Source organism: Thunnus thynnus, chromosome 23 (assembly GCF_963924715.1).
Source record: "Thunnus thynnus chromosome 23, fThuThy2.1, whole genome shotgun sequence".
Taxonomy (NCBI): Eukaryota; Metazoa; Chordata; class Actinopteri; order Scombriformes; family Scombridae; genus Thunnus; species Thunnus thynnus.
Genome location: NC_089539.1, coordinates 20285508 through 20300212, shown reverse-complemented (window position 1 = coordinate 20300212; position 14705 = coordinate 20285508). Strand labels below are relative to the sequence as shown.

Here is a 14705-nt window from a genome sequence, read left to right as displayed (position 1 = left end):
ATAAATCTGAGGGGTCGTGAGAGGAAAGAAGAAAAAACAAAGTTCTGATACACAAATCTGTTTTCAGTTTTTGGACTTTTTCTCTAATCTTTGATTTTTGCTGAAATATTGGATCATTTAGAGGGAAAAATCACTCTTTGGTGGAACTGTTAACAACTCATAGACATCTGAAATGTGACCCTGACTACACACTGCTTTTTGTAAGACATCAAAAGCCAAAAAGGTTGGAAACCACTGATTTCATCTTTAACAATGTGTTGTATTTTAAAAGCTTGTTATATTATCCACTGGGTCAAATCTTTACCTGAAAAGTAACTAAAGCTGTCAAATAAATGTAGCGGAGTAGAAAGTACAATATTTCCCTCTGAAATATAGTGGAGTGGAAGTATAAAGTAGCATCAAATGGAAATACTCAAGTAAAATACAAGTACCTCAAAATTACTTAAGTAAATTAGTACATTTTAAACAATAAAACTAAACTGAAATGAGTAAACCCACTCTGGAAACTAACTGAAACAAAATGAATTGAAAAAAAATTAAAATAAAAATTAAAACTAATGAAAAATACAAAACTATAAGCACAGAAGTGAGCATGAAAATGTGTTTAAATGCATATATTGATGATGTTTGTGTACTGTTCTGCATGTTGAATGTGCATTAAGTGATAACATCAGATTTTTCAGTGTTTTACCTTTAATTTTTAATGGATTTTTTTAATAGAGTATTTATTGATTATTATTTTTCACCCTGACTAATTTATTGTACTTTTTTATCACTCTATTTATGAGATGTGTGATGTGTAGTAATTATTTGGTATTGTACAGCTAATTTTCCCTCTGGAACAATAAAGTTTTATCTTATCTTATCCTAAATTGAAGAGTAATTGCTGCTGTTTTTCTGCATTTAATCACAGCAACGTTAAAAAAAGGTAAGTCGCTGCTAGTTTTCCGTTAACTTTACACTCCAACGGTCGGGCCGCCATCTCCCTTTCGCTACCAGTGAAGGCGCTCTAACTGGCGCGAGCACACGTCCGTTGGTCGCGAGGAAGCGGCGACGGCGGCGGTTGGAGAAGAGCTTTGTGGGAATTGTAGTTCTATGCGACGCTTTAGCAACCGGCTAACAACCAACTTCTAATATAATACGCGCTGGCTGTTCCTGCTGACAACTGCCGCCTACAACTTCAGAATGCAAAACGGGCTGGCGGAGAGCAATGACTGAGGAGTTTGATGAAGATGTGGTATTTGAGGTTTGTATCACGGCCGCTGTTTGTTGACGAAACTTGTAGCTGATGCTTTGTCATACCTACCCGGGCAGAAATAGACGTTAGGTAGCAAGCTAGTGGGCATGCTAGCCTCACAGTAAGCAGCCGTCTTGCCCTGTTGCCGTGCATTGACAAGCCCAAAACAAATCCTCATATTTGGCTGGTTGCTTACTGTGTTTCTGCCAAGGAGCTTTATTGGTCATGAGAGGGGGCTAAGCTGGGCTAGTGTGCGCATTGTTGTCGGCGTTTCATCATTACTGGACTGGTAGTTGGAGGAGGTGAGGTGGGGTGGGGGGGATGACCTGATCCAATGCGTCGGTTCTGACACATAAAATGTAACGAAGCTAAATACATCTGGCTGGTGACAACATGAGCTGCGACTTCGTGTGACAATGCAAGTGAGTAACATTTCATAGTATGACTGCTACCATTAGGCTATTTGAAGATGGGTGTGTAGAGGCAATATGTGGGTAATAACATTAAACTGCTGTGCAGCTGCCCAGAAGCACCAAAACACAGCAAAGATGCTCCGAGTAATCTTTTTCCCAGCAACAGAGGATCAGCAGTTTGGAGAGAACTGGGTCAGGCATCTTTTAGTCAAATTTTAGCAGGGGATGTTTGCTTATTTCATGGCTGATTAGTTTCAGAGCCTTCTTTGTTTAGGCCAGGGAACAGTGTAATGCCTGTGTATATCTTTGTGCCAGAAGATAGGATTATGACTTTATGACTTGTGCTTACATTCAGTGTCCTGTTTATTGGAGAGAAGCATGTGTGATGACAGTCCTGTCATTTGTGTGAGAGTATGCTGATGTACAGATTCACATGTGAATTCACTTAGGCTTTACAGAATTCCTCCCAGAATAGAATAATAAGCTTCATGGAGGAGAGATCGGCTAAAGGTGGAGCCTCAACTTCAGCTGATGGATCCTGAGGGGAAAGTAGACCGGCTCATGAATCAAAGGTTCTTTTGCCTCGCTTATCAGAGTCGGGACACCTTTTAGATTCATACTGGGGGAAAAAAAACTAGGGCAAAATCAGGTGGAGTTTTAGCTCAAGCAGCACCAGACTAATGACCTAATCACCACTCTTTCTCCTCTTCTCCATCCATCCACTCCTAGCACTATTCTGTCTCCCGCTCTCTATTTCCTCTTCTTCTCATCCAAAATTCCTCAACTATTCCTCAAACTGTCTGACCGTCTCTCTTTCTCTTTGCAGAACTCTCCTCTTTTCCAGTACCTGCACGATCTAGGGCACACAGACTTTGAGGCATGTCCAACGGCATCGCAAGAGGAGGAATATGGAGGACAAGAGGGTGACCTCGCCTCTCCCGACGACGGTCCACAGAAAACTTCAGTGAGTCCCCGCCATCGCTGACACAAACATGTGACTGCCATCAGCACTGCTGTTCTCTTCCAAAGAAATTATTAGTTTTCATCAACCAATTTACTAATTGACTTTAATTGAAACATTAGTCAGATGTAATCACTTGTATTACTGCCTGTGCAGATGAGTGCAGTTATACACAACCTCAACTTGAACTTTTATTGTCCCCAAGGTGGAAATTAGTCTTGCTGCTGGTTAAAACACAGACCACACTCAGGCTTGAACATGAAACCTAATAAAGCACATAAAACATATTACAAAGATGCATAAAACACACACAAACTTACCTCCCACACACTCAAGCTCACACAAAACTTAATTGTAGTGTACATTAGATGGCATAACCAAAATAACCATAAAACAACAACCAGAAGGATCAATATCTCATAATTAAGTGCTTAAAAGAGACAAATGTTTTGACTTGACCAACTAACTTAATGGCTGCATTTATGTAGCGCTTTTTTTCCAAAGTGCTTCACATTTCTTGCCGCTTACTCACCCATTCATACTCACTCACACACACTCACACACACTCACACTCCCTCCATTGCACCTGATGATTCAGTATCTTGCCCCGGGACAGTCTGACATGTGGACAGGAGGAGCCGGGGATTGAACCGCCACCCACGGTGATTAGTGACAACCCGCCCAACCTCCTACACGTGTGAATATTGTTGTGATGTTAGAGATACTCCTGTCATTTTCAGGAGATATTATTTTCATTCTGACCAAATACAAGTAGAGCTAGTACACATTAATAAACATTAAATGTGCTAAAAGGCTATTTTTATCCATAAATAAATCATAAAATGACCAAAAAAATATTGAGAAATTGTGGGGCTCCAACTAGCAATTATATTTATTATCAATTCATCTGCCAATTATTTTCTTTATTAATCATTTGGTCTACAAAATTTTACAAAATAGACAAAAATGTGTTGACATTGTTGACATTTTTGCCTAAGAAATGACCTAAACAACGAAGATATTATCAGAATCGCTGCTGATTCGTTTCCTATCAATCAACAAACCGATTGATTGGGTAACAGTTTCATCTCTAGATCATAAAAACACAACAAATGAACTTCAACCAACCCAAGACGCCATCAGGTCAGACTCGGTCAACTAATCGTCTAAGTAGGGGGGCAACCCCAACTAGCACCCATAATTACTTTCACTTCAAAGAATCTGCGTCCCTGACCCGGGGCAATATGTGTGTGTGTGTGTGCGCACATGTGTGTTTGTTTGAATTGTGCAGTCAGACAGAAAGTAATTAATTTGACTATTGACTTCAAACAGTGACGCATATTGACACACAGTCACCCACAGCCCAGTTATGTACACTGCTTTATACGCTCCGCTTCAGTCAGACAAGATACTATAGAGATGGCGAGAAGTGTTCCCTGCACACAGATGGAGGTATTTAGTGTTGCATGTTCTCTTTCCTCTCCCTCTCTCTCTCTCTCTCTCTCTCTCTCTCTCTCTCTCTCTCTCTCTCTCTCTCTCTCTCTCTCTCTCTCTCTCTCTCTCTCTCTCCTGCATCTCGCTCTCCTGCCGTTGTTCCGATTTTTCGAAGAGATAGTCCAAATGTGATTACAGAGACCACACTCTTGCTTTCTTGCTGACGTTATTCCTGCTGCCTGCTGTGAGCATCCTCTTACAAGCTACATCTTTCTTTTTTGTTATTATTCACATGTTGTATGTTTGTTTTATTTTTTTTTATGAATGGATCAGTGTGCGCTTCAACTCTGCAATCAAAGGATTAAAAATCGGCAAACTCTTAATAAAGCTGGCATTAATCTAACAGTTGATGTCTGTAGTTGGACTCGACCTGTGGTTTAGTCAGATGAGTAATGTGTCCGGGGTAGCTCAGAATCACTTGACTCAATCTCCTCTCTTCCTCCTCCCCTCCCTCCCTCCCCCCCCCCCCCCCCCCCCCCTTCTTGCTACGGGAAACGGTGTTGTGTTGGCTTCGTTCAGGAACTTTCCGTACGTGTCACGCTTCCTCTCTGGTGTGCTGTTGTTGTAAGGAGTTAAGGAGGATGAGGGATCGAGATGAGACAGGAAAGCTTTTGGGTCGTCCCCCTGTGACCAATTTCCTGCAGCTTAGATAGAGCTGGAGCCGAGGTAAACACCTTGTTCACGTACATGGATCATAGTTTATCTTTCATTACGTTACCAATAAAAGGCTAAATTGTGATTTATTTATTTATTTTTTTCGTCGTTTTACTGAACGCAGCCCGGAGAGGCCGTTTGTGGTACAGTTTGTGACAGAAATAGTCCTGTTTAAGAATGAAAGAAGAGAGAAGTTCAAACCTTTCGGCTCCTCTCTCACCTCCACACAGCTGGTCAGTCGCTGGTCAGTTGGTGTAAATGTCAGATTGTGTGATTTGAAAACAGCGCGGCGCAACCCGGTGTAGGAAGGGTGTTGAGGGAGGGGGTTTCCGAAGCTACTCGACCATCAGACAAGCACGCCTGACCGCAGCCCTAATCTGCTGACTATGCTTTTTATTCATTGATTATTTGATATAAAGTGTTTAAAAAAAATAGCATAAGATGTATGAGGTGATGTCTTCAAATTTTGTCCATCCAAAACATAAAGATGTTCACTTCCAAGAACAAAGAATGATATAAAAATCTTCAAATTTGAGAAGTTAGAACAAGCGAATGATTGCTACTTTTTAGAGCTGCAACAACTAGTCAATTAAACAAAAAATAATCCACAAATATTTTGATTGTCGGTTTATCATTTAAGTCATTTTTTAAAGTAAAAATGCCAAAAGTTTGAAGTTCCTGCTCGTTATTTTGGAGGATTTTCTGCTTTTATTAGTCTTAGCTTGTAGTAAATTCAAAATATTCTTTGATTTTGGACTGTTGGTCGAACAAAGCAGGCATTTTTCACTGTTTTGTGATGTTTTATAGCCCGAAAGGTTAATCAAGAAAATAATAGTCAGATTAATTGATAATGATAATAATAATAATTGTTAGTTGCAGCCCTACTATTTTTGCTTGCAAAATGACGTTAACAGAAAAACACACAGAGCTTTTGTTCATTTATTATCTACCAATCGATTAATTGACTAATTGTGTAACATATATATATGTAACATACGGTGTATGTCCGTTCTCTCACATTGTTGTAAGTGTTCCCTGTGTGACACCAAGCAGAACACTGATGAGCCACAACAACACTGAGCCCTGATATTAACAGAAGTGAAAGTAATCCGTGTGCGGTTTACATCATCTCCGTGATAGTATCTGATGCGATTAACAATAGAGTTGTGTTCTACTCGGAGAGCGCGCACACACACATACATGAATGCACATGTGAATAACCCCCCCCCCCCCTCCTCCCGTCCGGAAGCTCAGTCTCCAATCAGTAATCAATATGACCGGAGCCTTTAGACTAATAACACTTGTGCTTTCCCCCCGCAGAGAAGGGTCATCATGCAGGATGCCCGGTCTGGATCAATAGCTTCATGCTCACACACACACACACACTTCACACACACTCACACTTCACATGTTATGATGCTTGTTCTCTGATTTTTAACTTTATTTAAACATGAACGGAAAAAGAACAAACATCTACCCCCTTTTTTTTATTTATTTATTTTTTTTTAACAAAGCATTTTTCTGATTCCATGAAACACGAAGTAGATTAGTGAATATAAATCCTATTCACGATCAGGCTTTACACATTTTAGGATTTTTTGAGGTTCTTAGCACCTGCAAGCAAAACAACGAGCAACGTTTTCAAGCCTGAGGTTCGTTATATATTGAAATGTCAGAGCACTTTCAACTGTGTGGCTCTAGATTTGTCTTTCTGGTCGGGACTGTTTACAGTGGGAGTCCCCGCTGCTGGGAGATTCTTTGGAAGTAAGACATGAAACAGAGATGTGTGTGTGTTTGCATAGTGCCTCTCTCTTCTTTTATTTTATTTTTTTTTTTTTCCTAGAACTCAAAGAATCCTTCCTTTCCATCTGACAACCATATATTTTGAAAGGATAAAAGTTTTATTGATGCTGAATGCCAAAATGGAAATTAAACAAAGAGAAGCAGTTATGTGTGTGCCACAGTGGTGCTGTACAAGACCCACGAGTGAGTGTTATATAAACACATATTGCACTTAATTGTTGTTGCCTCCTGGACAAACTCAACTATTCCAGGGAAATTCTCTTGTAGCTGTTGGTGAACATGTGTGATTCCTGGGAAATATACAGAATGCAATGATACACTAGTGAATAAGTTGTCTAAGTCTGGAACATATTTAAACGGTACTGAATGGTGAATGAAAAGGGGGGTGGCGGTAGTTAATTGACTGAGGAATAATATTTTCCTGTGTGTTTGATCTGCAGGGAGGACCTTTATGGAGACTGGCTGAAGCCTTGTGGAGATGGAGCCCCATTCACCAGGCCGCTGCATCTCGTAAGCTGGAGCAGCAACTGGTGGGTAGAACGGGCAACGGAAAGGAATGCTGGCACTAAAACCATCAAGGCATCTGTTGTCTTTAAACCCCTTTTTTTCTTTACCTCGCTCCTTGCAGGACTGTGTGTTCGGTCAGTACTCGGTGAGGTGCATTCTGGACCAGGATGTGCTGCTGCAGGAGGATGTAGAGCTGATTGAGCTGTTAGACCCCAGCCTGCTCACACTGGGCTCTTCGCCCTCTGGCTCACCCAGCCGAGCCAGCGCCCTGCCCAGACCGAGCCTCATCGCCAGACCCTCGCTATGGTACGCTGTTAGGAAAGAAAGAAACACACACACACATAGATCACAAGAAGATATAATACATTTCAATACAGCACCATCACAAATGTAAAACTATGGCCTTAAATATTACCTTTACAAACTGTACTGTGTTGTTAGATGTTACTTTGTCCACCCAGTGTATTGTTTTTTGTAAATATGCAAGATTTCAAAGATTTTCAGCATTGACAGATTAATTGATTATCAAAATAGTTGCAACATCTAAGAAACTGGAATCAGCTGTAACTGCTCGGCATTTTTACTTGATAAATGACTTAAATGATTAATTAAATAAAGAATGAACAAAATTCCATATTTTATTAGTTCTAATAATATTTTATTAATCTCAGCCACACGCAGATCTCATGATCTAAACTGTGAAACGGTCATAAACACTTCCTGTTCTCCTCGCTCAGGGACATGGCGGGGCTGGTCGGCATGGCTGCGGTGCTGCTGGGTCTGTGCTCTGTGTCTGAGGGACTGTGGTCGTTGGCCGCAGCCCCGTGGGGCCTCGCCCTGCTGGGCTGGATGGGGCTGAGGGGGGCCACGCTGTGGAAACGGGGCCGCATGCAGAGAGGCGTCCACGCCAGAGCCACGCAGCTCCAGACTCTGGTCCACAACAGCAAGACTCTGACCGGCTTGTCTCGCAAAGCCCTTCGCCTGGTGCAGGAGACCGAGGTCATCTCCCGAGGGTTCACCCTGTAAGTGTGCTCGTTTTATGTCCACATACGTTCATATCACCCAATCACACGATGTAAAAATTTGCATTCATTTCTCCAGCTGTCACTACTGTCTCATTAATCCACTCCCATGTTGGTAGAGTCCTGTTAGTTAAGCTAATTCTTCAGGTGGTGTTGTTTATCTATAGCTTTAGCATCGTCTATAGAAAACACTGTCTGTCTGGCTCAGTCCTTGAATCACCAAGTGATTTTTTAGCATGTCATACTGTCTCCTCCGTCACTACTATCTGGTGTTGTTTACATTTCTGTGTAGTCTTCATGTCTCTGTTCGTGTTTGTCTCGTCTTGTGTGTCGTCTCGTTCAGTGTGATGTCATGTGTTCAGTGTTGTGTGTGCCCCCCTGCCTCTTTGGGACGTCTCCACAGTTGTATCACATTTCACTTGTCAAGTTTGCTCGACAGGGTGAGTGCGGCCAGCTCCTTTAGCAGGGCGGGGCCGGGGGCGGTGCCACGCGGCCAGCAGCTGATCGGACTGAGGAAGGCCCTGTACCGGGCGCTCCGCTCTGCCTTCAGAGCCTCGCGAAGAGCCACCTGTCACATGCTCAAGGCATATCCTTCACCTGTCGAGAATAACGGCCTGAATATGGCCTGTTTTGTAGCGACTGGATTTGGTTATTAGTGTAAAGCTGAGAACTTATACTTTCTTTTCTGCAGACATATTGACAAACAACCAGCTCTTCTTCTTCTCTGTTGTTGAATCAGGTCACTAAAAAGCAGTCAGCATCATAACGTCTCTTTTAAATGTTCATATGTCCTTAACTCATGAACTACCTCAGTCAAAAGATGACATTCCTTTACCATAGTGCCTGCTCTCCTTGTGTCTAGGGCTTTGGAATAATGTGACACTTGCTTAAAGATACTGTTGCATCCAAAAGCAGTCAGATATACAGTACATAACTTGAGTATAGATGTGAAAAGGTTAAAGGGAAAAATATGATTTTGAGGTTAACAGTTGTTACTAAGCAAGAGGAGAATGTTGATTCTTCAGGGTCTCATATGACGACTTTTAAAGTTGATGCCTTTAAGTCATTTATAGACATAAAAACGCATTTGAAGTAACACATTTGAATAGATGAATATGTCTGTAAATACACACATTTTTAAGGGTGACGTGTCCTTAACGCTTCCCAACGTTCCCTCTGAATTCTGAGATCGATAACGTGACCAACTATGTGTCTGCGGTGCCTCTTAAGGAGCTGGGCCTCGGCCTGGGAATCGAGCACCTGGGTGACGAACAGGCCCAGGAGCTTACAGACGACTACAGCCTGCCTGCCCTGAAGGTAAAGCCTGAGGGGGAACCAGGGCGTGCTGGTAGCGGCGGGAAAAAATAGAACCAAAAAAGTCCATAGAAACGTCTCTCAATCCACTTAATCCACCTCTCTGCTTTCAACCTGTAAGCTCAGTGTCTTGCAAACTCTTTACAGATTTGTCAGAGCTTTGAGTAGGTCGATGGCGTGAAACTCAAGTAGCGTATTCATGAACTGACCTCAATTTTGCTCTTGAGGTAAAAAGACTGAAACAAGAAACCCTTGACAGTTAAGAAAGCAAAGTCCAAGAAAGGAGTGGGTTGTACTTTTCTGCATGAATGGTATTTAGTCAGTGTTTGTTGGTTTGTCCTCCTGCAGATGCTGTTCCAGCTGTGGGTGGGACAAAGCTCTGAATGTTTCCGTCGACTTGCTCTCCTCCTGTCACCGCGGCGAATAGAGGAGCAAGAAGAGGTCGGTCCAAAAGGAGACAACTCCCCTCCTCCTACGCCAGCGTTACACCGGTCCATCGCCGCGGTGACCGAGCCCCTCCATCACGCTCTGGCCAGCTGTCTCGGTGAAGTGCAGCGCAGCTACGACTTCCACCGCCACTTCGAGACCCAGCCGAGGACGACGGGCTCCGACAGGACCGGGCGAGCCAGGGAGAAATGCCGAGAGCTCAACACCCTGCACACCTCCATCCGAAGCCTCCAGCTGCACCTCAAGGCTGTGCTCAGCGAGTGAGACACACAAACACACACACACACACACACACTGGCCTCATTTTACACCTCCCATAAGATGAAACTTTAATGACCAATATGGAGGAAACTGGGTCGCTGTACAAGCAAAGCAGTAATAACACACAGTAAATAAAATAAGTACATAAAAAGATGGAAACTGGGGTTGTAAATATGATTTTTTTTGGATGTATATCCAGGTAAAAGTCATAGCAATCAGAAAGGAGCTGGTGGTGATTAAGAGAAACAGAAGAATTAGGTTTTGGGATGTATTTTTAAACTCTGAGACAAGTGAGAAGTGTGTTGAAGACTAGAAAAAGGCACTTCAATCAGTACACAGAATATAAAAGTGCCATTTAATGACCTTTCACGTTTCACACTAGAGACCTAAAAGCCAGCAGGTAATCACACCTCCAGTTTGTGCCCTTCTACGAATCTGCGTCTATTTTAAACCCGAGTCTAGCTAGATTTCTTGTGCGCTTTTTGTTACATTCCTCCTCCCTCTTCTTTGTGCGATATCTTCAGGATGATCATTCTGGAGGACGACCTGGAGAAGTTGATGGTGTCCAAAGAACTGGCGGAGTTGACACTGGAGGGCTACAAGGACCTCAGTGACCGGCTGCACCAGCTGCAACCGCACATGCAAGCCAGCTCCGGCTGCTGGGAGGACACCATCACCCAGGTGGAGCGCATGCTGAGACGGGCCAACGCCTGTCCGGGTGAGCAGAGTCAGACTTTCCACGGTGTTACAGATGTTTCCTCACACATAATTTCCCAATTTACTATAAAATATGTGCAAGACAAAGCAGTGACACCCCTTCTTTAGACGTATATCGGTTTCCACATATACGTCTGAGGCTAAACTGAGGCTATTTTTAGCGCAGACTTCCTCCTTCCCCCTTCCTTTGCCGTGATTCAAAACTACTGCCAGTCATATAGGAAGTACGTGTCTCCCCCAGAATTTAAGACAAGAAACACACAACCAAACCAAACTCCAGAAATAAGTTGTTGAGATCATCATTTTTTTAATTTGTTTCAATAATATCAGTGCACATCATCTCTGCAGGTAATGCTGAGTGCGCGGAGCATTGTGGTCCTCCTGTACCCGAGATCCCTGCTCCTCCTCCTTCCTACCCCTTGATCCTGGACAGAGACCCGGTACCGGAGGAGCTGGTAAGATGATCCACGAGTGTCCGATTCGAATCTAGAGCTGATTTCGCTACATCTCTTTTCTCGTTTCCCCGTCGTCAATCTCTCCCCCCCGCTTCGTTTCAGGAGTGGGAGGCCTACGTGTCGGACTCGGACTCGGACGGTGAAGGCAGGGGTTCTTGGTGCGACATGTTGACACCGGAGGAACGGGAACGCCAGCGCAGGGAGAGGGAGGAGTCTCGTCGCGTCCTGTCAGAGCTCAAAGCTGTGCTGGGCTTCCGTGCGTCCGAGGGCGAGAGGATGAAGAGGAAGCAGCTGCTCTTCAACGACCAAGGTCTGCACTGAACAGTGTCATCTCTCCTCTGTGATAATTTAAATATGATGAAGCTGGTGGGTTTGACTGATGGTGGGTTTTCCTGGTTGCTGTTTATTCGCCTGTTTTCATCCCGTCTCCATGTTTCTCCCACATTTTTTTTATTACTGGCAAAGTGTTTAGACCTTGTTACTGTACAAGCCGGCACTTGGCTAACACTCAGGATGATGATGATAATACGAGGTAGTACGTGTGTACTTCCTTTTCTATATTTAGGCAGCAAATTCAGGGAAGGAAAGACCAGAGATTATCTGCACTGCAACTGTCTATAAATAAAAGTAAAAAAGTGACCTTCACAAGTTCCTAATGCTCAAGGTAACGCTGTCAAACTGTCCAAATGCCCCAAAATATTCAATAGATGATATGAAAGAGTGAGAACACTAAGTTGCCACTTTTGAGACGCTTAACTTAAAAATATCTGATTGTTTTTCTTGATGAGACTTAAGCGATTACTATCAGAGTTGTTAATGATTATGTTTCTATCGATTGAACAGTTGATGAATTGTTTCAGCACAAGTGTAAAGTCAAGTGAAAAGCTTCATTTCACAACAATTTTAATTATTTAATAGTTGTTTATGCAACAAAAACACAAAAAATTCACTCGATCCAGCCTCTCAGATGTGATGATTTACTGTTTTATATTATTATAAATAAATCTCTTTGGGTTTTTGACTGTTAGTTACACAAAACAAGCAATTTGAAGATGTTAACTTTTGTATTTTTAACTATTTTCTTACATGTTATAGACTAAACAACTAATAGTATATTGATTATGACAGAAATAGCCTGTAGATTAAACATTGATGAACATAATTTTAACTAGTTGCAGCACTAATCCAGTCAAACTGTTGCATTACAGTTAAATACACCATCAGTGTGATATTAATCAGAACATGTATGACTGACTCATCTGTATCACATTTGTAATTCAAGGTCAAAATTTATGTATCAGTCCAACCCTAAATTAAACATTTCTTCTTCGTTCTTGCAGCTGCTGTGCCGCCTTCAGCTCGCAGTGACGGTTCAGATCCTGCCGTGGAGCCTTCAGGCGCTCCGGTCTCTGTGGGCTCAGCAGAAAGTGGAGACGAAGAAGGAAACCACCTATCAGAGCGCGCTGCAGGAAACGAAGGGGAGGAAGAGGAAGGAAAAGACGAGAGGGTGGGGCCTGACCCCTCCACAGAGCCGGTGACGGAGTTCAGCTGTGGTTTGGAAGCTGAGGGAGGGGAGGCGGGAGGAACTTCGGTCTGTGCGAGAGGAGGAGGAGGAGCGTCCGAGCTGCACCAATACGACGGCGTCCTGGAGGAAGGGGAGGCGCAGAACGGTCTGGACTGCTTCCTGAAGCCGAAAGTCCCCGCTGTCACTGTGATGGACAGACTGACGGAGATGCACGGCTCGCAGGCTCTCAGCTTCAGCTCCGCCCTCGCCGCACAGGTGGCGGCGCGCTCGCACTCGCTCATCAACATGGAGGAGCAGACGTTCGGAGACGAGGAGGATGAAGAAGAAGATGAAGAAGAAGAAGAAGAGGAAAGCAACAGACGAACCCCTGAGAAGGACTGAAATCAAACCCCGCTGCTGCAACCGAGCACTGAGCAGAGACTGTATTTATGTCTGATTGTCTGGGTGTCTTTTAATCGATGGGTCTGTGTCACATCTTAACTGTTTTATGGTGTGGAGATATTTCAAAATTTTACGCCACTCTCTGTTACCGATCCGTCCGTGTTACATTACCCACGATTCTTACTGCTCTTTTGCTGTTAAAACTCAGGTACCAGAACCACTACAACAAAAACACGACCTTATGGTGTTAAGGTCGGAAGACCAGAATGTCTACAGTTTACTTGGTGACATCCGCATAGTGTATATCTCACAATCGTTCGGTAGATGTGGAAACAAAGATTGTAAGAAACATAAAAAAACGGTTTTAATTGCAGTTTACTTAAAACACTCCGAGTTATTTTATTTGTCAGGAAAGCAGAAGGTTGAATCAGCTGATCTTAATTCAATCAGGCGGACAGATACATACACACCCACGAGAGCTAGAGGGAGCTCTGCGAGAAGAGGAAGTGGATCACTATTTTTACCGTCAGCGCTTTATTTTCGTCCCCCCCCCCCCACCTGATTGGACACAATAGGGTTACACATAGCCGACCATACATTCACAATCCTATTTTCAAGTGGCATATTTGGAATACAATGCTATTGTATGTAAAAAAAAAAAAAAAAAAGAAACAATCCACGGAGCGTCTGTGTTTACACTCGGCGGAAAGGGAAGGTCAGGAAGCCTCGTTTATGACTCGACACTTTATGGACTGAATTGTGTGATGTGGATGGCATGAATTCATTGAGCTGTGCTGCTGCTGTGAGGTTTAAAAATCCGATACGAAGAGGAGGGGTGATTTTTAAAATATAAATAAATAAAAAAGAAGAAGAAGAAGCATTTTCTCTCATGTGAGGGCAATCTATAACTTTTTTTTTTGTTTGTTTCATATGAAGTTGCCATAAGAGTGACAGCCCTGATGTGTGTGTGCCCCCTCCACCACCTCCTCCTCCTCCTCCTACCCCGCCCCAAGTCTTTCTTGTCACCATGTCTGCCTTGTCCTGACCCCTCCCTGCACCCTCCCCTCAGGGGGGGGGGTGAGGTCTATTACCCCTCCTGCATTTTTTCCAATGTGAAAATAAAATATCATTCTGGAAGTGTTCGATGTATCCTGAAGTCTTTTCTGACACTCATGTTTGTCTGTTTGCCAGTCAGAAACAGGTTTGGTGGTGTTACTTGATATGTTTTGTGGGATTCTGCATTTGTCTGACCCACAACAGCTGCTGCTTCCCCTTTAAGCTGTTCTTGCCTTTTTCTTTGCAGGAGAAACCTGATGTGGTGGACTGAAGACTTAACTTTTAAGTCCTCCTGTCTCGGGGATTTAATACATCTAAGAAGGGGGAACACCACATTTCAGTAACTCTATCTCTTGACTTTAAAGCTCAGCTTTAAACACATCATGGAAGGATTTGACTACCACTAAGGCCACACATACCGAAACTGTCCTGTAACATGTCATGAACATAACAAAATG

At 43.2% G+C, this 14705-nt stretch overlaps 1 protein-coding gene across 3 annotated transcripts; it reads left to right on the top strand.

Annotated features, from left to right (window-relative positions):
• Positions 1-1085: 1085 nt before the first annotated feature.
• vezt (vezatin, adherens junctions transmembrane protein) lies at positions 1086-14333 on the top strand. 3 transcript variants are annotated; one of them, XM_067581326.1, is made up of 12 exons: positions 1086-1246; positions 2477-2614; positions 7003-7092; positions 7191-7375; positions 7807-8091; positions 8531-8677; positions 9261-9408; positions 9754-10112; positions 10638-10831; positions 11179-11285; positions 11388-11595; positions 12626-14333. In XM_067581326.1, the coding sequence occupies exons 1-12, from the start codon at positions 1211-1213 to the stop codon at positions 13189-13191; spliced, it is 2463 nt and encodes an 820-aa protein (XP_067437427.1). In that variant the 5' UTR covers positions 1086-1210; the 3' UTR covers positions 13192-14333. The 3 variants fall into 3 exon arrangements, with proteins under 3 accessions (XP_067437427.1, XP_067437426.1, XP_067437428.1); XM_067581325.1 differs by having other exon boundaries at positions 8519-8677; XM_067581327.1 differs by lacking the exon at positions 1086-1246 and adding an exon at positions 1347-1659 and having other exon boundaries at positions 8519-8677.
• The last annotated feature ends 372 nt before the right edge of the window (positions 14334-14705 follow it).

Bases quoted from the DNA above. Each gene is read 5' to 3' on its own strand.
- vezt (XM_067581325.1), top strand. From the start codon at position 1,211: ATGACTGAGGAGTTTGATGAAGATGTGGTATTTGAG. The intron at 2,615-7,002 runs GTGAGTCCCCGC...TTTGATCTGCAG, and splicing joins ACGGTCCACAGAAAACTTCA to GGAGGACCTTTATGGAGACT. The intron at 10,832-11,178 runs GTGAGCAGAGTC...TCATCTCTGCAG, and splicing joins ACGGGCCAACGCCTGTCCGG to GTAATGCTGAGTGCGCGGAG.